The sequence below is a fragment of the Leptodactylus fuscus genome, chromosome 6, assembly GCF_031893055.1.
Source record: "Leptodactylus fuscus isolate aLepFus1 chromosome 6, aLepFus1.hap2, whole genome shotgun sequence".
NCBI lineage: Eukaryota > Metazoa > Chordata > Amphibia > Anura > Leptodactylidae > Leptodactylus > Leptodactylus fuscus.
Window position 1 is genome coordinate 69,667,358 of NC_134270.1, and position 15,795 is coordinate 69,683,152.

The 15,795-nt window shown below is 44.7% G+C and overlaps 1 protein-coding gene across 1 annotated transcript in view; it reads left to right on the forward strand.

The window, feature by feature from the left end:
• Positions 1-15,795, forward strand: part of TTYH1 (tweety family member 1) — a 151,284-nt gene that overhangs the window by 105,800 nt on the left and 29,689 nt on the right. The window contains exon 6 of the mRNA XM_075280197.1: positions 13,781-13,853. Within this exon, the coding sequence (XP_075136298.1) occupies positions 13,781-13,853 (73 nt within the window). The remainder of the gene's footprint in view (positions 1-13,780; positions 13,854-15,795) is intronic.

The window sequence follows — 15,795 nt, forward strand, 5'->3', positions numbered from 1 at the left end:
GCCGTACACGCCGGCATTACAGCAGGGCTGCCGAACACTTCCCATTCACTTCAATGGGAGCGCTCGTAAACGCCGCTGTTACGAGCGCTCCCATTGAAGTGAATGGGAAGTGTTCGGCAGTCTGCCGTAATGCCGGCGTGTACGGCTCTCATACACGCCCGGCGTTACGTAGTGTGCATGCACCCTAAGGTTGTATATAAACGTCAGTCTGCTGACGTTTGCAATATATGAATGGATGCTGATGACATCAATAAGTATAGGGCTGGAGTGCTGTGAATTGTATTCTCACTATCCTATGTCTGGCTATGCATTGGTGGTGCAGGTTGCCAGGTGGACTTGACTTGGGGAGTGTCCCGATAAGCGCCCTGTTTCATTGGTGGTGTGAACCTGAATGGAACTTGTTATTTATTAAAATCTCTTCAGCTGGACCCATACTGTTCCAGTTGTGAAAGACGGTATAAACAGAAGCTTGTGACATATGGCTATTCAATATGATCAATATGATCAAAGATGGACATTCTGACCTGTTCCAATACATCACATCCAGTTAAGTATCATTCAGGGTCGGACTGGCCCGCCGGGGAGCCGGGGGATCCCCCGGTGGGCCCCAGCCTTGACTATTACCGTACTGCTCATTTCCCCAATGCAGAAGCATTGGTCAGGGGCCCGATCGGGATTTTCAGTGGCCGGGTCGGGCCCCTGAACCAATGCATTTGCACTGGCAAACTGAGCACTTGATAGTGGCAGGGGCCGGATCTGTAAGCTCGGGGCCCCGGCTGCCAGCAGCACTGTAATGGTTAAAGATGGCCGGCTGCCGGCAGTTTCCCAGGGCCCAGACACTTACACCGAGGGGCCTCCTGCCAGGGAGAACTGAAGACTCCGGGGCAGCAGCTTCAGTAGCTATTGCTACCATCCTATGTAGAACTCTCTGCCCGGAATTCCCCCTCCCCCTCCCAGCAGTGAGTCATCGCTCACATCGTACTGTGAGGGGACAGAGAGAAGTCTGCTGCTGCGATCAGATCATCAACTTTCTACTTCACAAATGTGAGTATATTTTTTTTTCCATTTTTTGGTAAAATGTAATGTGTAATATGTATATGTGTACATTTGTTTAACCCTTAAGTCCTATCATGGTGTCTATCATACACCACTATCACACACATATCATTATGATAGACACCATGATAGTACTTAAGGGTTAAAGCATGTGTCTTGTATACTGTGTGAGGACTGTATGTTTGTATACAGGTATGTGTGTGTATACACAGTATGCTATAATAATGTTTGAGTGTATGTATATATGGGAGTATATATAGTATTCATATATGTATATATATGGCTTATATATGAATGTATATAAATGTGTATATATGCTATAATAATGTATATGAGTGAGCCGCTTATATGTAAGTGAACTCACGGTAGCTATGATCCACCACACTCCTTACGCCATCGGACCCCTTCCCTATTTACGGCTTGCCCCCCACGCACCAGCGCTCCCCCCCCCCCCCCGCACCAGGTCCCTTCCCCCATACATGCGCTTCCGCGCCCATGCGCCTTTCCCCGCCCTTACGTCTGCCTGTGCCCATGTCCCGCCTTCCCTTGCGGTGTGACCGCAGCCGCCCCTCCCGTTCACAGGTCCCCCCCGTGCTCCGGTTCCTCCCCACCAAACATCCAAACCCGCAAACTTTCACATTTATAATATTATTAGGATAAATGTATATATGCTATTTTATTTATATATATATATATATATACATATATATATATATATATATATATATATATATATATATATATATATATATATAAGTGAGTATATATGAATGTATATGTATGGGTGCGTTCACACAATGTAAAATGGAGAGTGATCTGGCACGTCTACGCGTGTCAGCAGTTTGTGCGCTCAAAAAGATCCCATTGATTTCAATGGGAGTTACGGCTGCAAAATTATTGGCGCAAAATAACGCGGCATATATGCTCGTAACTCCCATTGAAATCAATGGGATCTTTTTGAGCGCACAAACTGCTGACACGCGTAGACATGCCAGATCACTGTCCACTTTACATCGTGTGAACGCACCCTATGAGTGTCTAAGTCACTGTTGCAGTTTTTGGAAATCGCAGCATGTCCCTTATACCTACAGAAACACCGGCGGTGTCCCTATAGATATAATGGAAGCAGAAAGTCCTCAGAGGAAACCTCTGTGGAGTTTCTATAAAAAGTGCTGCAAGAAAACTGATGTGTTGCCGCCGGGGGGTTTTCCCACAACGCTTTTTGGCTGCGGGACGCTGTGCTAGGTCTTATCCTTATAGTATAATGTACAGTATATTGAGATGTTAGAGAGGAGCTCTCACCACCTGGGGCACATGCAGTTTTATACACTGCTAGAAAATCGACAGTGCGCTGAATTCAGCACACTGTCGGCTTTCCCGATCTGTGCCCCCGGTGAAGAACTATCGGTCCCGGTACTGTAGCTCTTCACTGTCAGCAGGGCATTTCTGACAGTCAGTCAGGAACGCCCCTCCTCACAGTAGCGCCTATTGCGCTGTACTGTGAGCAGGGAGGAACGCTCCCTCCCCTCCTGATAATGCTCGTCTATAGACAAGTACTGGGGAGGTGGGGGGGGGGGGGGGAGCATTCCTCACTGCTCAGCGTCATCGCTAGGCGGTAAGGAACGTCCCCTCTCAGAGTACAGCGCAATAGACGCTACTGTGAGGAAGGGGCGTTCCTGACTGTCAGAAACGCCCTTCTGACACTGAATAGCTACGGTAATGGCACCGATAGCTCTTCACCGGTGGCACAGAATGGGAAAGCTGAATTCAGTGCAGTCGGCTTTCTAGCGGTGTATTAATCCGCATGTGCCCCAAATGGTGAAAGGTCCTCTTTATGGATTAAGCACAACAGTGAGACGCAGTGTTTTTCATTGAGCTTTTGTCCCCAGCACCTCGTTGTCTCCTGCCTGTGTCTGTTCAGTCTCATGGCCTTATTTCTGGAAATCCTGCACCTAATTAGTCTTAGTGATCACATGAGGTGCAGGACTCCCAGCAAGGAGGTGCCGGCACGAGACTAAATGGACACTGGCGGCGGACAATGGAGCAATGGGGACAGGTGAAGGCACTTTTTATTGATTTATTTTTAATTTTACACCTCCCTCCCAGCACATGGGCTGCTCCAATTCCTGGACAAATCTTTAAAGGATTTATCCATCTTTGTAATATTTATGGTCTGTCCTTAGGATAGGCCATCAATATTACATCTGTGATGATACAACAGCCAGGACCTCTGTAGATCAGCTCTTCCAGGACAGCGTGGCTACAGTTAATGGTAACATTTCTAGGAGCTGCGCTGTTCACTTTCCATACAGAGTGTAGCAATAGGTTTAGGTAGTATGTTGTTGCAAATCGTATGGCAGGTGAGCTGCATGGCTCCCGACATGTTATAACCTTTAGCCTCCCTGTGTCGGTATCGCTGGTCTGCAGGGGTCCTAATGGTGGGCCCCTAGAAACAATTCCACTGGTGGGCCCTAGACACCCCAGTCCGACCCTGGTATCATTCCATCTAAACTGATCAATACGTACTGGCACACAAATATGGACACAGCGGTGAACATGATTCCTCGAAAAAAAAAACCACGCTAATGTAAAAGGAGTCCAACTTTATTAATACATAATAAAATAAATTTGTCATAAATCATGATATACAAAACAAGAGGGTGGTGAAGATAAAATGACCGGAATGCCAACAAGAAATAGCACAGTCAGTGGCAGCATGGTGGCTCAGTGGTTAGCCTTGCAGTGTTCGAGTCCTGGGTTTGAAACCTGCCTAGGGCAACATATGCAAGGAGTTTGTATGTTCTCCCTCTGTGTGGGTTTCCTCCTACTCCAAAGATATACTGATAAGGAAAAAAAATAGCAGAGCCAGTGGGATGGATGTGGCTGGAAATAAATTGTATAAGCTTCAAATGACACAACATGCAAAGTGTAAATAGTAGAGATGAGCGAACACTAAAATGTTCGAGGTTCGAAATTCGATTCGAACAGCCGCTCACTGTTCGAGTGTTCGAATGGGTTTCGAACCCCATTATAGTCTATGGGGAACATAAACTCGTTAAGGGGGAAACCCAAATTCGTGTCTGGAGGGTCACCAAGTCCACTATGACACCCCAGGAAATGATACCAACACCCTGGAATGACACTGGGACAGCAGGGGAAGCATGTCTGGGGGCATAAAAGTCACTTTATTTCATGGAAATCCCTGTCAGTTTGCGATTTTCGCAAGCTAACTTTTCCCCATAGAAATGCATTGGCCAGTGCTGATTGGCCAGAGTACGGAACTCGACCAATCAGCGCTGGCTCTGCTGGAGGAGGCGGAGTCTAAGATAGCTCCACACCAGTCTCCATTCAGGTCCGACCTTAGACTCCGCCTCCTCCGGCAGAGCCAGCGCTGATTGGCCGAAGGCTGGCCAATGCATTCCTATGCGAATGCAGACTTAGCAGTGCTGAGTCAGTTTTGCTCAACTACACATCTGATGCACACTCGGCACTGCTACATCAGATGTAGCAATCTGATGTAGCAGAGCCGAGGGTGCACTAGAACCCCTGTGCAAACTCAGTTCACGCTAATAGAATGCATTGGCCAGCGCTGATTGGCCAATGCATTCTATTAGCCCGATGAAGTAGAGCTGAATGTGTGTGCTAAGCACACACATTCAGCACTGCTTCATCAAGCCAATACAATGCATTAGCCAGTGCTGATTGGCCAGAGTACGGAATTCGGCCAATCAGCGCTGGCTCTGCTGGAGGAGGCGGAGTCTAAGATCGCTCCACACCAGTCTCCATTCAGGTCCGACCTTAGACTCCGCCTCCTCCGGCAGAGCCAGCGCTGATTGGCCGAAGGCTGGCCAATGCATTCCTATGCGAATGCAGACTTAGCAGTGCTGAGTCAGTTTTGCTCAACTACACATCTGATGCACACTCGGCACTGCTACATCAGATGTAGCAATCTGATGTAGCAGAGCCGAGGGTGCACTAGAACCCCTGTGCAAACTCAGTTCACGCTAATAGAATGCATTGGCCAGCGCTGATTGGCCAATGCATTCTATTAGCCCGATGAAGTAAAGCTGAATGTGTGTGCTAAGCACACTCATTCAGCACTGCTTCATCACGCCAATACAATGCATTAGCCAGTGCTGATTGGCCAGAGTACGGAATTCGGCCAATCAGCGCTGGCCAATGCATTCTATTAGCCCGATGAAGTAGAGCTGAATGTGTGTGCTAAGCACACACATTCAGCACTGCTTCATCAAGCCAATACAATGCATTAGCCAGTGCTGATTGGCCAGAGTACGGAATTCGGCCAATCAGCGCTGGCTCTGCTGGAGGAGGCGGAGTCTAAGATCGCTCCACACCAGTCTCCATTCAGGTCCGACCTTAGACTCCGCCTCCTCCGGCAGAGCCAGCGCTGATTGGCCGAAGGCTGGCCAATGCATTCCTATGCGAATGCAGACTTAGCAGTGCTGAGTCAGTTTTGCTCAACTACACATCTGATGCACACTCGGCACTGCTACATCAGATGTAGCAATCTGATGTAGCAGAGCCGAGGGTGCACTAGAACCCCTGTGCAAACTCAGTTCACGCTAATAGAATGCATTGGCCAGCGCTGATTGGCCAATGCATTCTATTAGCCCGATGAAGTAGAGCTGAATGTGTGTGCTAAGCACACACATTCAGCACTGCTTCATCAAGCCAATACAATGCATTAGCCAGTGCTGATTGGCCAGAGTACGGAATTCGGCCAATCAGCGCTGGCTCTGCTGGAGGAGGCGGAGTCTAAGGTCGGACCTGAATGGAGACTGGTGTGGAGCGATCTTAGACTCCGCCTCCTCCAGCAGAGCCAGCGCTGATTGGCCGAATTCCGTACTCTGGCCAATCAGCACTGGCTAATGCATTGTATTGGCGTGATGAAGCAGTGCTGAATGTGTGTGCTTAGCACACACATTCAGCTCTACTTCATCGGGCTAATAGAATGCATTGGCCAATCAGCGCTGGCCAATGCATTCTATTAGCGTGAACTGAGTTTGCACAGGGGTTCTAGTGCACCCTCGGCTCTGCTACATCAGATTGCTACATCTGATGTAGCAGTGCCGAGTGTGCATCAGATGTGTAGTTGAGCAAAACTGACTCAGCACTGCTAAGTATGCATTCGCATAGGAATGCATTGGCCAGCCTTCGGCCAATCAGCGCTGGCTCTGCCGGAGGAGGCGGAGTCTAAGGTCGGACCTGAATGGAGACTGGTGTGGAGCGACCTTAGACTCCGCCTCCTCCAGCAGAGCCAGCGCTGATTGGCCGAATTCCGTACTCTGGCCAATCAGCACTGGCTAATGCATTGTATTGGCTTGATGAAGCAGTGCTGAATGTGTGTGCTTAGCACACACATTCAGCTCTACTTCATCGGGCTAATAGAATGCATTGGCCAATCAGCGCTGGCCAATGCATTCTATTAGCGTGAACTGAGTTTGCACAGGGGTTCTAGTGCACCCTCGGCTCTGCTACATCAGATTGCTACATCTGATGTAGCAGTGCCGAGTGTGCATCAGATGTGTAGTTGAGCAAAACTGACTCAGCACTGCTAAGTCTCTGCATTCGCATAGGAATGCATTGGCCAGCCTTCGGCCAATCAGCGCTGGCTCTGCCGGAGGAGGCGGAGTCTAAGGTCGGACCTGAATGGAGACTGGTGTGGAGCGATCTTAGACTCCGCCTCCTCCAGCAGAGCCAGCGCTGATTGGTCGAGTTCCGTACTCTGGCCAATCAGCGCTGGCCAATGCATTCTATTAGCCCGATGAAGTAGAGCTGAATGTGTGTGCTTAGCACACACATTCAGCTCTACTTCATCAGGCTAATAGAATACATTGGCCAATCAGCGCTGGCCAATGCATTCTATTAGCTTGATGAAGCAGAGTGTGCACAAGGGTTCAAGCGCACCCTCGGCTCTGATGTAGCAGAGCTGAGGGTGCACAAGGGTTCAAGTGCACCCTCGGCTCTCCTACATCAGAGCCGAGGGTGCGCTTGAACCCTTGTGCACACTCTGCTTCATCAAGCTAATAGAATGCATTGGCCAGCACTGATTGGCCAGAGTACGGAATTCGGCCAATCAGCGCTGGCCAATGCATCCCTATGGGAAAAAGTTTATCTCACAAAAATCACAATTACACACCCGATAGAGCCCCAAAAAGTTATTTTTAATAACATTCCCCCCTAAATAAAGGTTATCCCTAGCTATCCCTGCCTGTACAGCTATCCCTGTCTCATAGTCACAAAGTTCACATTCTCATATGACCCGGATTTGAAATCCACTATTCGTCTAAAATGGAGGTCACCTGATTTCGGCAGCCAATGACTTTTTCCAATTTTTTTCAATGCCCCCAGTGTCGTAGTTCCTGTCCCACCTCCCCTGCGCTGTTATTGGTGCAAAAAAGGCGCCAGGGAAGGTGGGAGGGGAATCGAATTTTGGCGCACTTTACCACGTGGTGTTCGATTCGATTCGAACATGGCGAACACCCTGATATCCGATCGAACATGTGTTCGATAGAACACTGTTCGCTCATCTCTAGTAAATAGCACTATGACGATAAAACAGGAGCTTGGAGTGCAAGGGTCCATTCACATGGAGGAACATGGTGCTGAATTTTCAGCGCTAAAAAAAAGCCTCCCTTTGAGTTCAATGGGTTCTGCTAGCGGAAAATTCCACCAGTGGTAAAAAAAAAACCTAATGGCACCCATTGAAATCAATGGGGGGCTTTTTTTCTGCGCCAATTAAAGCGCCATTTTCCTCCATGTGAATGGACCATTAAGGCCGGGGCCCGTGTCGCGTAAACACCGCAAAAAAAAAAAAAAATATATATATATTACAGTCCCTGCATAGTGAATGGATTTCTAGCGAGTCCCTTCCACACACTGCAGAAATATATGTGCAGCGGACATGCTACAATTTTCAAAACTTGTGGATTTGGAAATTATTACATGTCAATTACGCCTACTGAAACACCGGTAATTTCCCTATAGGTTTAATGGAAGCAGAAAGTCTGCAAAGGAAACCTCTGCGGACTTTAAGTGAAAAGTGATGCGGGAAAAACCGCGATGCATTGTTGCCACAGTTATTCCCGCAGCCCTCTTTTGCTGCTGCCCACTATGTGGGACCTTAGCCTAATGGTGTATTCCTCTGTGCACATAGGATGAATCAAAATTGCATTCAGTTTCTATGTGGTTTTTAGTGTAGTTTTTGATTTTTCAGCTGAAACATATTAAATGTTTCACTAAAATTAAGAAACTGCAATAAAAACTGAATAAAAAATGATTGCTTTTTTATATGCAATTTTGATGCAATTTTACCTGCACCCCATCTACCCCCTACAACCCATGTGAATGTATTCTAAATTTTTCAAATGGAAAAATAAATTAAGAATGGCTACACCTCTGTATCGCGTTTACAACCACATAAGAACATAAATTAGATTGAAGGAAACGCGTTTAACCCATTACAAAATCAATGACATGGTCATTCAATCAGTGAGAATGCTTGACTAGAAAATGGGGGATGGGATCGACCTATAAATCTGTTTGCTTCTGACTCGAATTTAGCTGGTACAGTAACAATGTGTCTAATGTGATCCATTAATCATTCAGGCTTTGGTTCTCCTGCTTTCGTAGAATCAGAAGCATCATTACAACTTCCACATCATAAGAAGCCTCCGCCAGGATTCTGTGTATTCAGCATTTTATAACTAGATGTAATAGGCCATGCTTTTCATTTAAATCATGGGATCTGCATATACAGCGGCCATATATCAAATTGCCCATAAACCTGAGGGCTCAAAAACATATGAATATGTATAAACAACATATGCAACACCACAGTTTATGTCTCATACAGCCAATTGTAGGCGGACATCAGAACTTTACTTCAATATATGTTTGCTGGATATCCTCATACCATGGGCATTATTATGGAGTTGATCCCTTGTGAACCCCATAGAACAAAATTTTGGAACATGAATGTTTGAATAGTCTTCCATTGAGACACATTTATTTGTTATGCTTACTTATATAGTGCCATCATATTCTGCAGCGCTTTACAGATATTGTCAGTCACTGTCCAATATAGGGCTCACAATCTACATTCCCTATCAGTATGTCTTTGGTGTGTGGGAGGAAACCCACGCAAACATGAGGAGAACATACAAACTCCTTGCAGATGTTGCCCTTTACAGGATTTGAACCCAGGACTCAGCACTACAAGGCTGCAGTGCTAACCACTGAGCCACCATGCTGCCCTATTAGAGACATTAGTATGATCTGGTGACAGCTATGTTAAAAGGGAGTCTATCACCACCCTAATGCATATCCACTGTAGGTACCATATTACAGTACAGTACAGTGCACATAATAGTGATAAAGAACACACCTTTGTTATGTGTGTCATTTTTGTAGTTTTGGAGAAAAACATCTTTGAAGTCTTATGTAAATGAAGCAGTTGGTGTTTGGGGAATGGGACCCCTACCACCTACTGCCTGTGCTACCTTACAGTAGGAGTTGATCCTATCACTGCTATGATGTCACCCATTATACCTATGGAGGAAAAGCAGTGCACCAAGGACTGCAGACCACCCCCAGTGCACCAACTATCTAATTTACATAAGACTTCAAAGATGTTTTCTCCAAACCTACAAAAGTGACATTCATGACAAGAATATATTATTTATCATTGCAATATGCCCTGCATGGTGAAGATGTTCCAGGTCTGGAGCAAACAATATGGAAGCTTGGGGAAGCTGATAGACTGGGTTTAAGGGATTTTCGTATTTATTTTTATTGACTAAGTTATCAACAAGAGATTGTGGGGGTCAGACCACTTGGGACCCTGCTGATCAGTCATTTGACGGGGCTGCAGCACTCATACATAGCTTGGGTAGCGTTCATAGATGCTTGAAGGGGGAATGGCACTCTTCATGGTTCACATTGCACGCCTTCGGTTTCATAGCTACTATACAAAGTAGTTGGAGCTTCATCCCATACTAGCCAATGAAACTATACTGTAACTACTCGTCCATTGCAAAACAGATAGTGAGAGATATAAGTGAAGAGGTCACAGCAAGCACCACAGCCCCATTCTTTACTGATGACCTATTCTAGGGATTGAGCTAGCAAACCCCTTTAAGGTCTGGATTGCAATCCAATTCACAGCAAAGATGTTTGATAAGGTCAGGAAAGCTTGTGCAAGCCAAGATCAGCTACCTTTCTCTTACAGTGTACTCCTCATTTTTCTAAATAGGTGCTGTGCTTTGTTTCAGTATGTTCATTTTTTCTGACACAGAGCTCCACAGTCGAAGAGCTACATAATAATATTCCGTCTCCATACAGCCATCCTTAGGAGGAGTTTACTGTTGACAGATTTAAAGGGTTTGTTCACTGCTAGAAAATTTTTGCTAACAGCTTAGAGGGTATTAAAAAAAAATCAAGCAATACTCACCTCACCAATCCCTCACCACTTCTATTTCGACTCTTATTGTGTCCTCGGTGGTCCTTAATTCTTAGTCCCATCTAAGGGAATATCCAGTCATAGGAATTTTCCACTCAGCCTATCATTCCCTAAGAGGGTACCAGGAAGTACAATTTGGAAGGGAAGTGGTCATGGATCTAGGAAGTGCGTAACATAGTGACTTAGCAAATTTTGGAATTCTTTACTTCTAAAAGAAATGGAGACGTGTAATACTTTTGGCAGGCTTCATTTTGTAGACCAAATGTGGCTTTTGACGTTGTAGCTCTGTGAAAATCATAGGCAGCACACAAATGTCATATACTGAAAAGTTTTGAAAATTATTGAAAAGAGGGATGGCATTTTCATTGATGTTGGATCAACTATGGACAAAATGAGTCTAAACTCACACCACTGTGGATACGAAACCCACCCAAAAATGTCCATGAACAAGTGAATAAGATTTTATTATAGACATGTCTGGTTTCCTTTCTGTCATGGATAGTATGAGGCACCTGCTAGGCTACACTGGCTACTAAAAAACATTGTAAACTGATGGGAAAGAGCTACTACAAGTGTGAACAAAACCTTAGACCATGCTGAACCTGTCATTCTGCTAGGGACAGTAGCTATTGTTTCAGCTGACAGATTGACTTTCCATTGAGGAAGTTCTGTGTGTTCTTGGCAAACTTCTATCTTTTTATATATTCATTGCTCTTGTTATTTTGTTTGGCCAACTGTGTCCAATCATACATATTTATCCGTAGCCTCTGACAAAGGGATTGGGATCTGCGACATCCGCAGTGAGTCTGGATGTAGCTGTTGTTAACATTGAGACAGAATAGAGGATTTTATTGTACCAACGAATCCCAGGCAATGAACAATTCATAGTGTGAAGAGTATACACATACGTAACAGATGTCCACTGTAATAATAAAGTGAGTTATGGGAGCCCTATAACCATAGGAATATTTGTACACTCCATTGCAGGTCAGAATTTAACCTTAGAGAGCAAGTGGTGAAAGAAAGTTCTTAGTCCTTGAAGTTCAACCTTTTTATACTTATAAACCAAGAAGATATTTTCACCATAATATGGGAAAATACTTATTCTTGACCATTATTGGCTGTTAGATCCTTGGTTCAACACTGTGCAGTAATATCAGTAATTTATCAATGAATTTATTAACTGTTAATTTGATTTGGAAACAATGGGCTGGAACAGTGGCGCAACTAGGAATGTCTGGGCCCCAAGGCCACATAGTGGCCCCTGTACACACTATTATGCCCCATAGTGGCCCCTGCACACAGTATTATGCCCCATTGTGAATCACCCACAACAATTATTATACTCTGAGGTCTTTTTCAGACCCCAGAGTTTAATGATCAGAGACCTAGGGGAGGATAGAAACATAAAATACAATGTCACTTACCTCTCCCTGGCCCATAACACTCCCTACTACTTTTGGCCATCTTCAATGTTGGACCAGACATCATGTCATGCCAGGTCAGCGTCGCAATGCATAATGACGCCGGCCTGGCCCACATGACGTCTGGGTCGTCACCAAACAGGCCAGTAGACTGCCGGAGTGAAGGAGAGGTGAGTAATGCTGTTTTATATGTTCCCTCCCCTTCCCTGGGCCTCTCATCATTACACTCCCGCGTCTGAAAAGACCCCAGAGTATAATGATAACAGTGTGTATTGGGGTTTGCGGGCCCACAGCCTCACTTACCGATTCCCGCTTCTGATCATAGCCACCTCCACTTCTGCAGAAGGGGAAGCGCAGGTAGTCATGAGTTGTAGTGGGGTTCAGTAAGTAAATAGGATGAGTTACCTACTGGGGTTGCTCCAAGATTTTGCAGTAAAGGTGTAACAAGTAAATATGGGGGCCAATAAAGACTGGTAGTTGGAAACACTGTGAATCCAATGGTTACTAACATGACGTCAGAGCAACCCCAGAAAAGGAAGGCCTTTTTCAGAGGCTGCTCAGTCATCCTGTTATAGACAGTGCTACCTCCAAAAGAGAACAAGCGCAGAATACAAGTGATGACAGAATCATAAGGTTTTTTTGAGTTGCTGCCATAGCAGTTGGACGGCCACCGATTGGACATTGATGGCATATCCTAGCAACAAGTTTAAAAAAGAAAAGTATGGTGCCTGGTTTCCCAGTAGTATCTGTCATCCATCAAAATCTACATTGTATTGGAGAAAAAGATTTAGATTAATAGATATAAAATATTAATTGTGACTACATCTGATTCACTCATTATAGACATCCAAATTGTATAGTTCCATGAAGACTGTCATGGCCACTGTTGAGATTGTCCTCTGAGCCATCGAGAGGGATCACAAACATATTTTTTATTTCGAAGAGCTCAGTTTAATGATAAAAAAAATGTCTTGCATCTAAATTGTTCTTCATCGATTAAAAATGTTTTGCTGAGCCTTCCTTTCTCAACCAATTAGACTCACGTCATATACATGCTGACTACGAACTATTGGATTATTAGCTGGAACTTGTGACATACGACCAATAGATTCAGTCATTTATTTTTTAAAACCAATAGTCAATAGCATGTTCATTAGTCTAAGTAGTGTTACTGGTACCTAGAGAGTTAATGAGCTGCATTCACAACTGGATTAGTCACTAAACGTTGATATCAGGTGACAATGTGAACTATATCATGTAGTCATCTACTATGTTGGCCTACCAGGAGTTTTTCCTGTTTTTGAAAGCCCTGGCATAATTTATCTCAGCGTTGTCATCTGGTCAATAGTATTGCTGCTAGGTGCTGACGCAGTTAAGCCATTTGGACATTTGTGAACTGCCAATGACCTGCTACCTATCAGTTGTTGCTGAGTTAAATGCACAGACTCCAAGCCATCGTTTGTCTCACTTTTCGCATGGACCCACTAAGTAAATAGTGTGGGCCTAAGAGGGTGCTAAAGATAATGCTTCTCTGTTCAGTGGGGCAAGGTGCTTAAGAATTAGTGTTCTAGAGGCGCCTTCCAAGTGTATTAAAAAGGTACACGATGAAGGTTGTTGTATAAAATCAGGAACATAATATGGACCCTAATACATACAGGTATAGTTTAGAAAGGTTAAACTCTGTGGTACAACTTTGAACATAAAATGTTGGTGTACATGTTATATAATGTACAGGATTTGCAAAACTGAGGAAATACATAGAATAGTTCCAGAGCAAGCTTCTTAGAACTAATATTCCGATTATTCTCTTCTGTTTCAGAATGACGGTGGTCAGCTTCTTTGTACTTCTACTCAGCTGGGGATCGATGGGATTAGAGATGGCCACAGCTGTGGTAGGTTTTTTTCATTGTTGAAGTAGTAATGTTTAATATTGTATTCTGAGTTTACACAATATAGTCTAAACTGTTATGTTAAAGGGTTAATTATAAGGGTGAATTCACACTACGTAATCGCCAGCTTATTCTGAACGTAAAACACGTTCAGAATCAGCGGCGTATAAAGCAGTTCCCATTCATTTCTATGGGAGTCGGCATACGAGCGCTCCCCATAGAAATGAATGGGCTGCTTTTTTCACTACGAGCACTCCCATTGAAGTGAATAGGAAGTGCCCGCTTGTACGGCTCAGCATGAGCAGAGCTAGCCGTACACGCGGGCACTTTCCATTCACTTCAATGGGACTGCTCGTAGTGAAAAAAGCAGCCCATTCATTTCTATGGGGAGCGCTCGTATGCCGGCTCCCATAGAAATGAATGGAACTGCTTTATACGCCGCTTATTCTGAACGTGTTTTACGTTCAGAATAAGCTGGCGATTAGGTAGTGTGAATGCACCCTAATGCTGTATAACATATTTTTACAGAAAAGAGCAAACACTAATTACATATTTTTTTCCTTTTGTATACAGTATATTCTTATACTAGCCTCTGCCCGCAACTTCGTCTGCGTGTTGTTGGCGTCAATGATCTGCCTATATTCAGCAAATTTCTGCCGTCGATGGTTTGCCTGCTCTGGTGTTACAGCAGCTCTTAAGCTGCACTGCTGCTGAACTTGAACTCCTCACGCCATGCCTGTGATTGTTCTGGCATCTTAGCAGCTCGCTGGGACGCCATATAATGAGCGTGTTGTTGGTGTTGATGATCTGCCTGCTCTGGCGTTTCGGGAGCTGTGAAACTGGCCTGCTGCTGAACTCATTCTTCGCGCTGGGCCTGTGATTGTTTCAGTTTCTCAGCAGCTCACTGGGACGCCATATAATGAGTGTGTTGTTAGCGTCGATGATCCCCCTCAGCTCTGCTTGAGAACTCTGTTGATGTCTGGCTACCTTCATAGCTCTCGTTGTTTTAGAATTTTGTGACAAATTAGATTTTCTTTTTCCAGGCATGTTTAAAATGAGCAAACTGCCAATTTGGATTGAAGGTGTTTTCCCATCCAGTGTGTCAGCATGCTGCCTGGAGAAGATCAGCTAATATGCAAATGCATGTACAGAATGGACTGAGAGTTAGCTGTGTGTTTACACAGAGAGATAACAGACCTGGCTTTATCAGAACCTGAGATAAGCTGCTGCAAGAGCGGTTTAATATAGAATGTGAACATAAATTCAAAACAGTTGTGAAGCCATGTCATTTACTGGGATAAAAAGTAGCCTGTGTGTTAATCGAGGTTACAACCTATCTGTGTGCCAAATTTCATTCAAATCCATTCAGCTGGTTTTGCGTGATTGAGGAACAAACACACAAACATTCAATTTATAATATTAGTAGGATATGCATTGAATTTTTTGGAATGTTAACTGACACCGGGTAGGAATAGTCTTTATAAAGGCTATTTATCTCCTATATTTATTTCCACTGTCTACGCCGTCATTTTCACGTTATTCCTGAGAAAGCTCAGACGCAACAAGCTCATGTAGTTCTATGGAGTATTTTCAGCACTCTATAGAACTACACAGACACAGAACTCTTGTGTAGCTATCAAATCAAGATGGTGGGTGGAGCATGCGTTGTCAGCTCTGCCCGAACCCGAAAAGGCAGAGCCGACTGCACATGCATGGGATTTCAATTCACAAAGGTAACGTCAGCTCTTGATGAGTGAAGAGGCCGTACAAAAGAAACAGGGCCTGTGCTGAAAATACACGTAGGCGGCATTGTGGGAGTTGATGAAGCTGTGCTCGGAGCACAGGGGGAATGCCCGCTGTACTCTCTCCGCTTCATTTAAATAAACTGAAAACTGGAAATAACATGAAAATGGCGGTGAAGACAGTGGAAATAAAAATAAGAAAT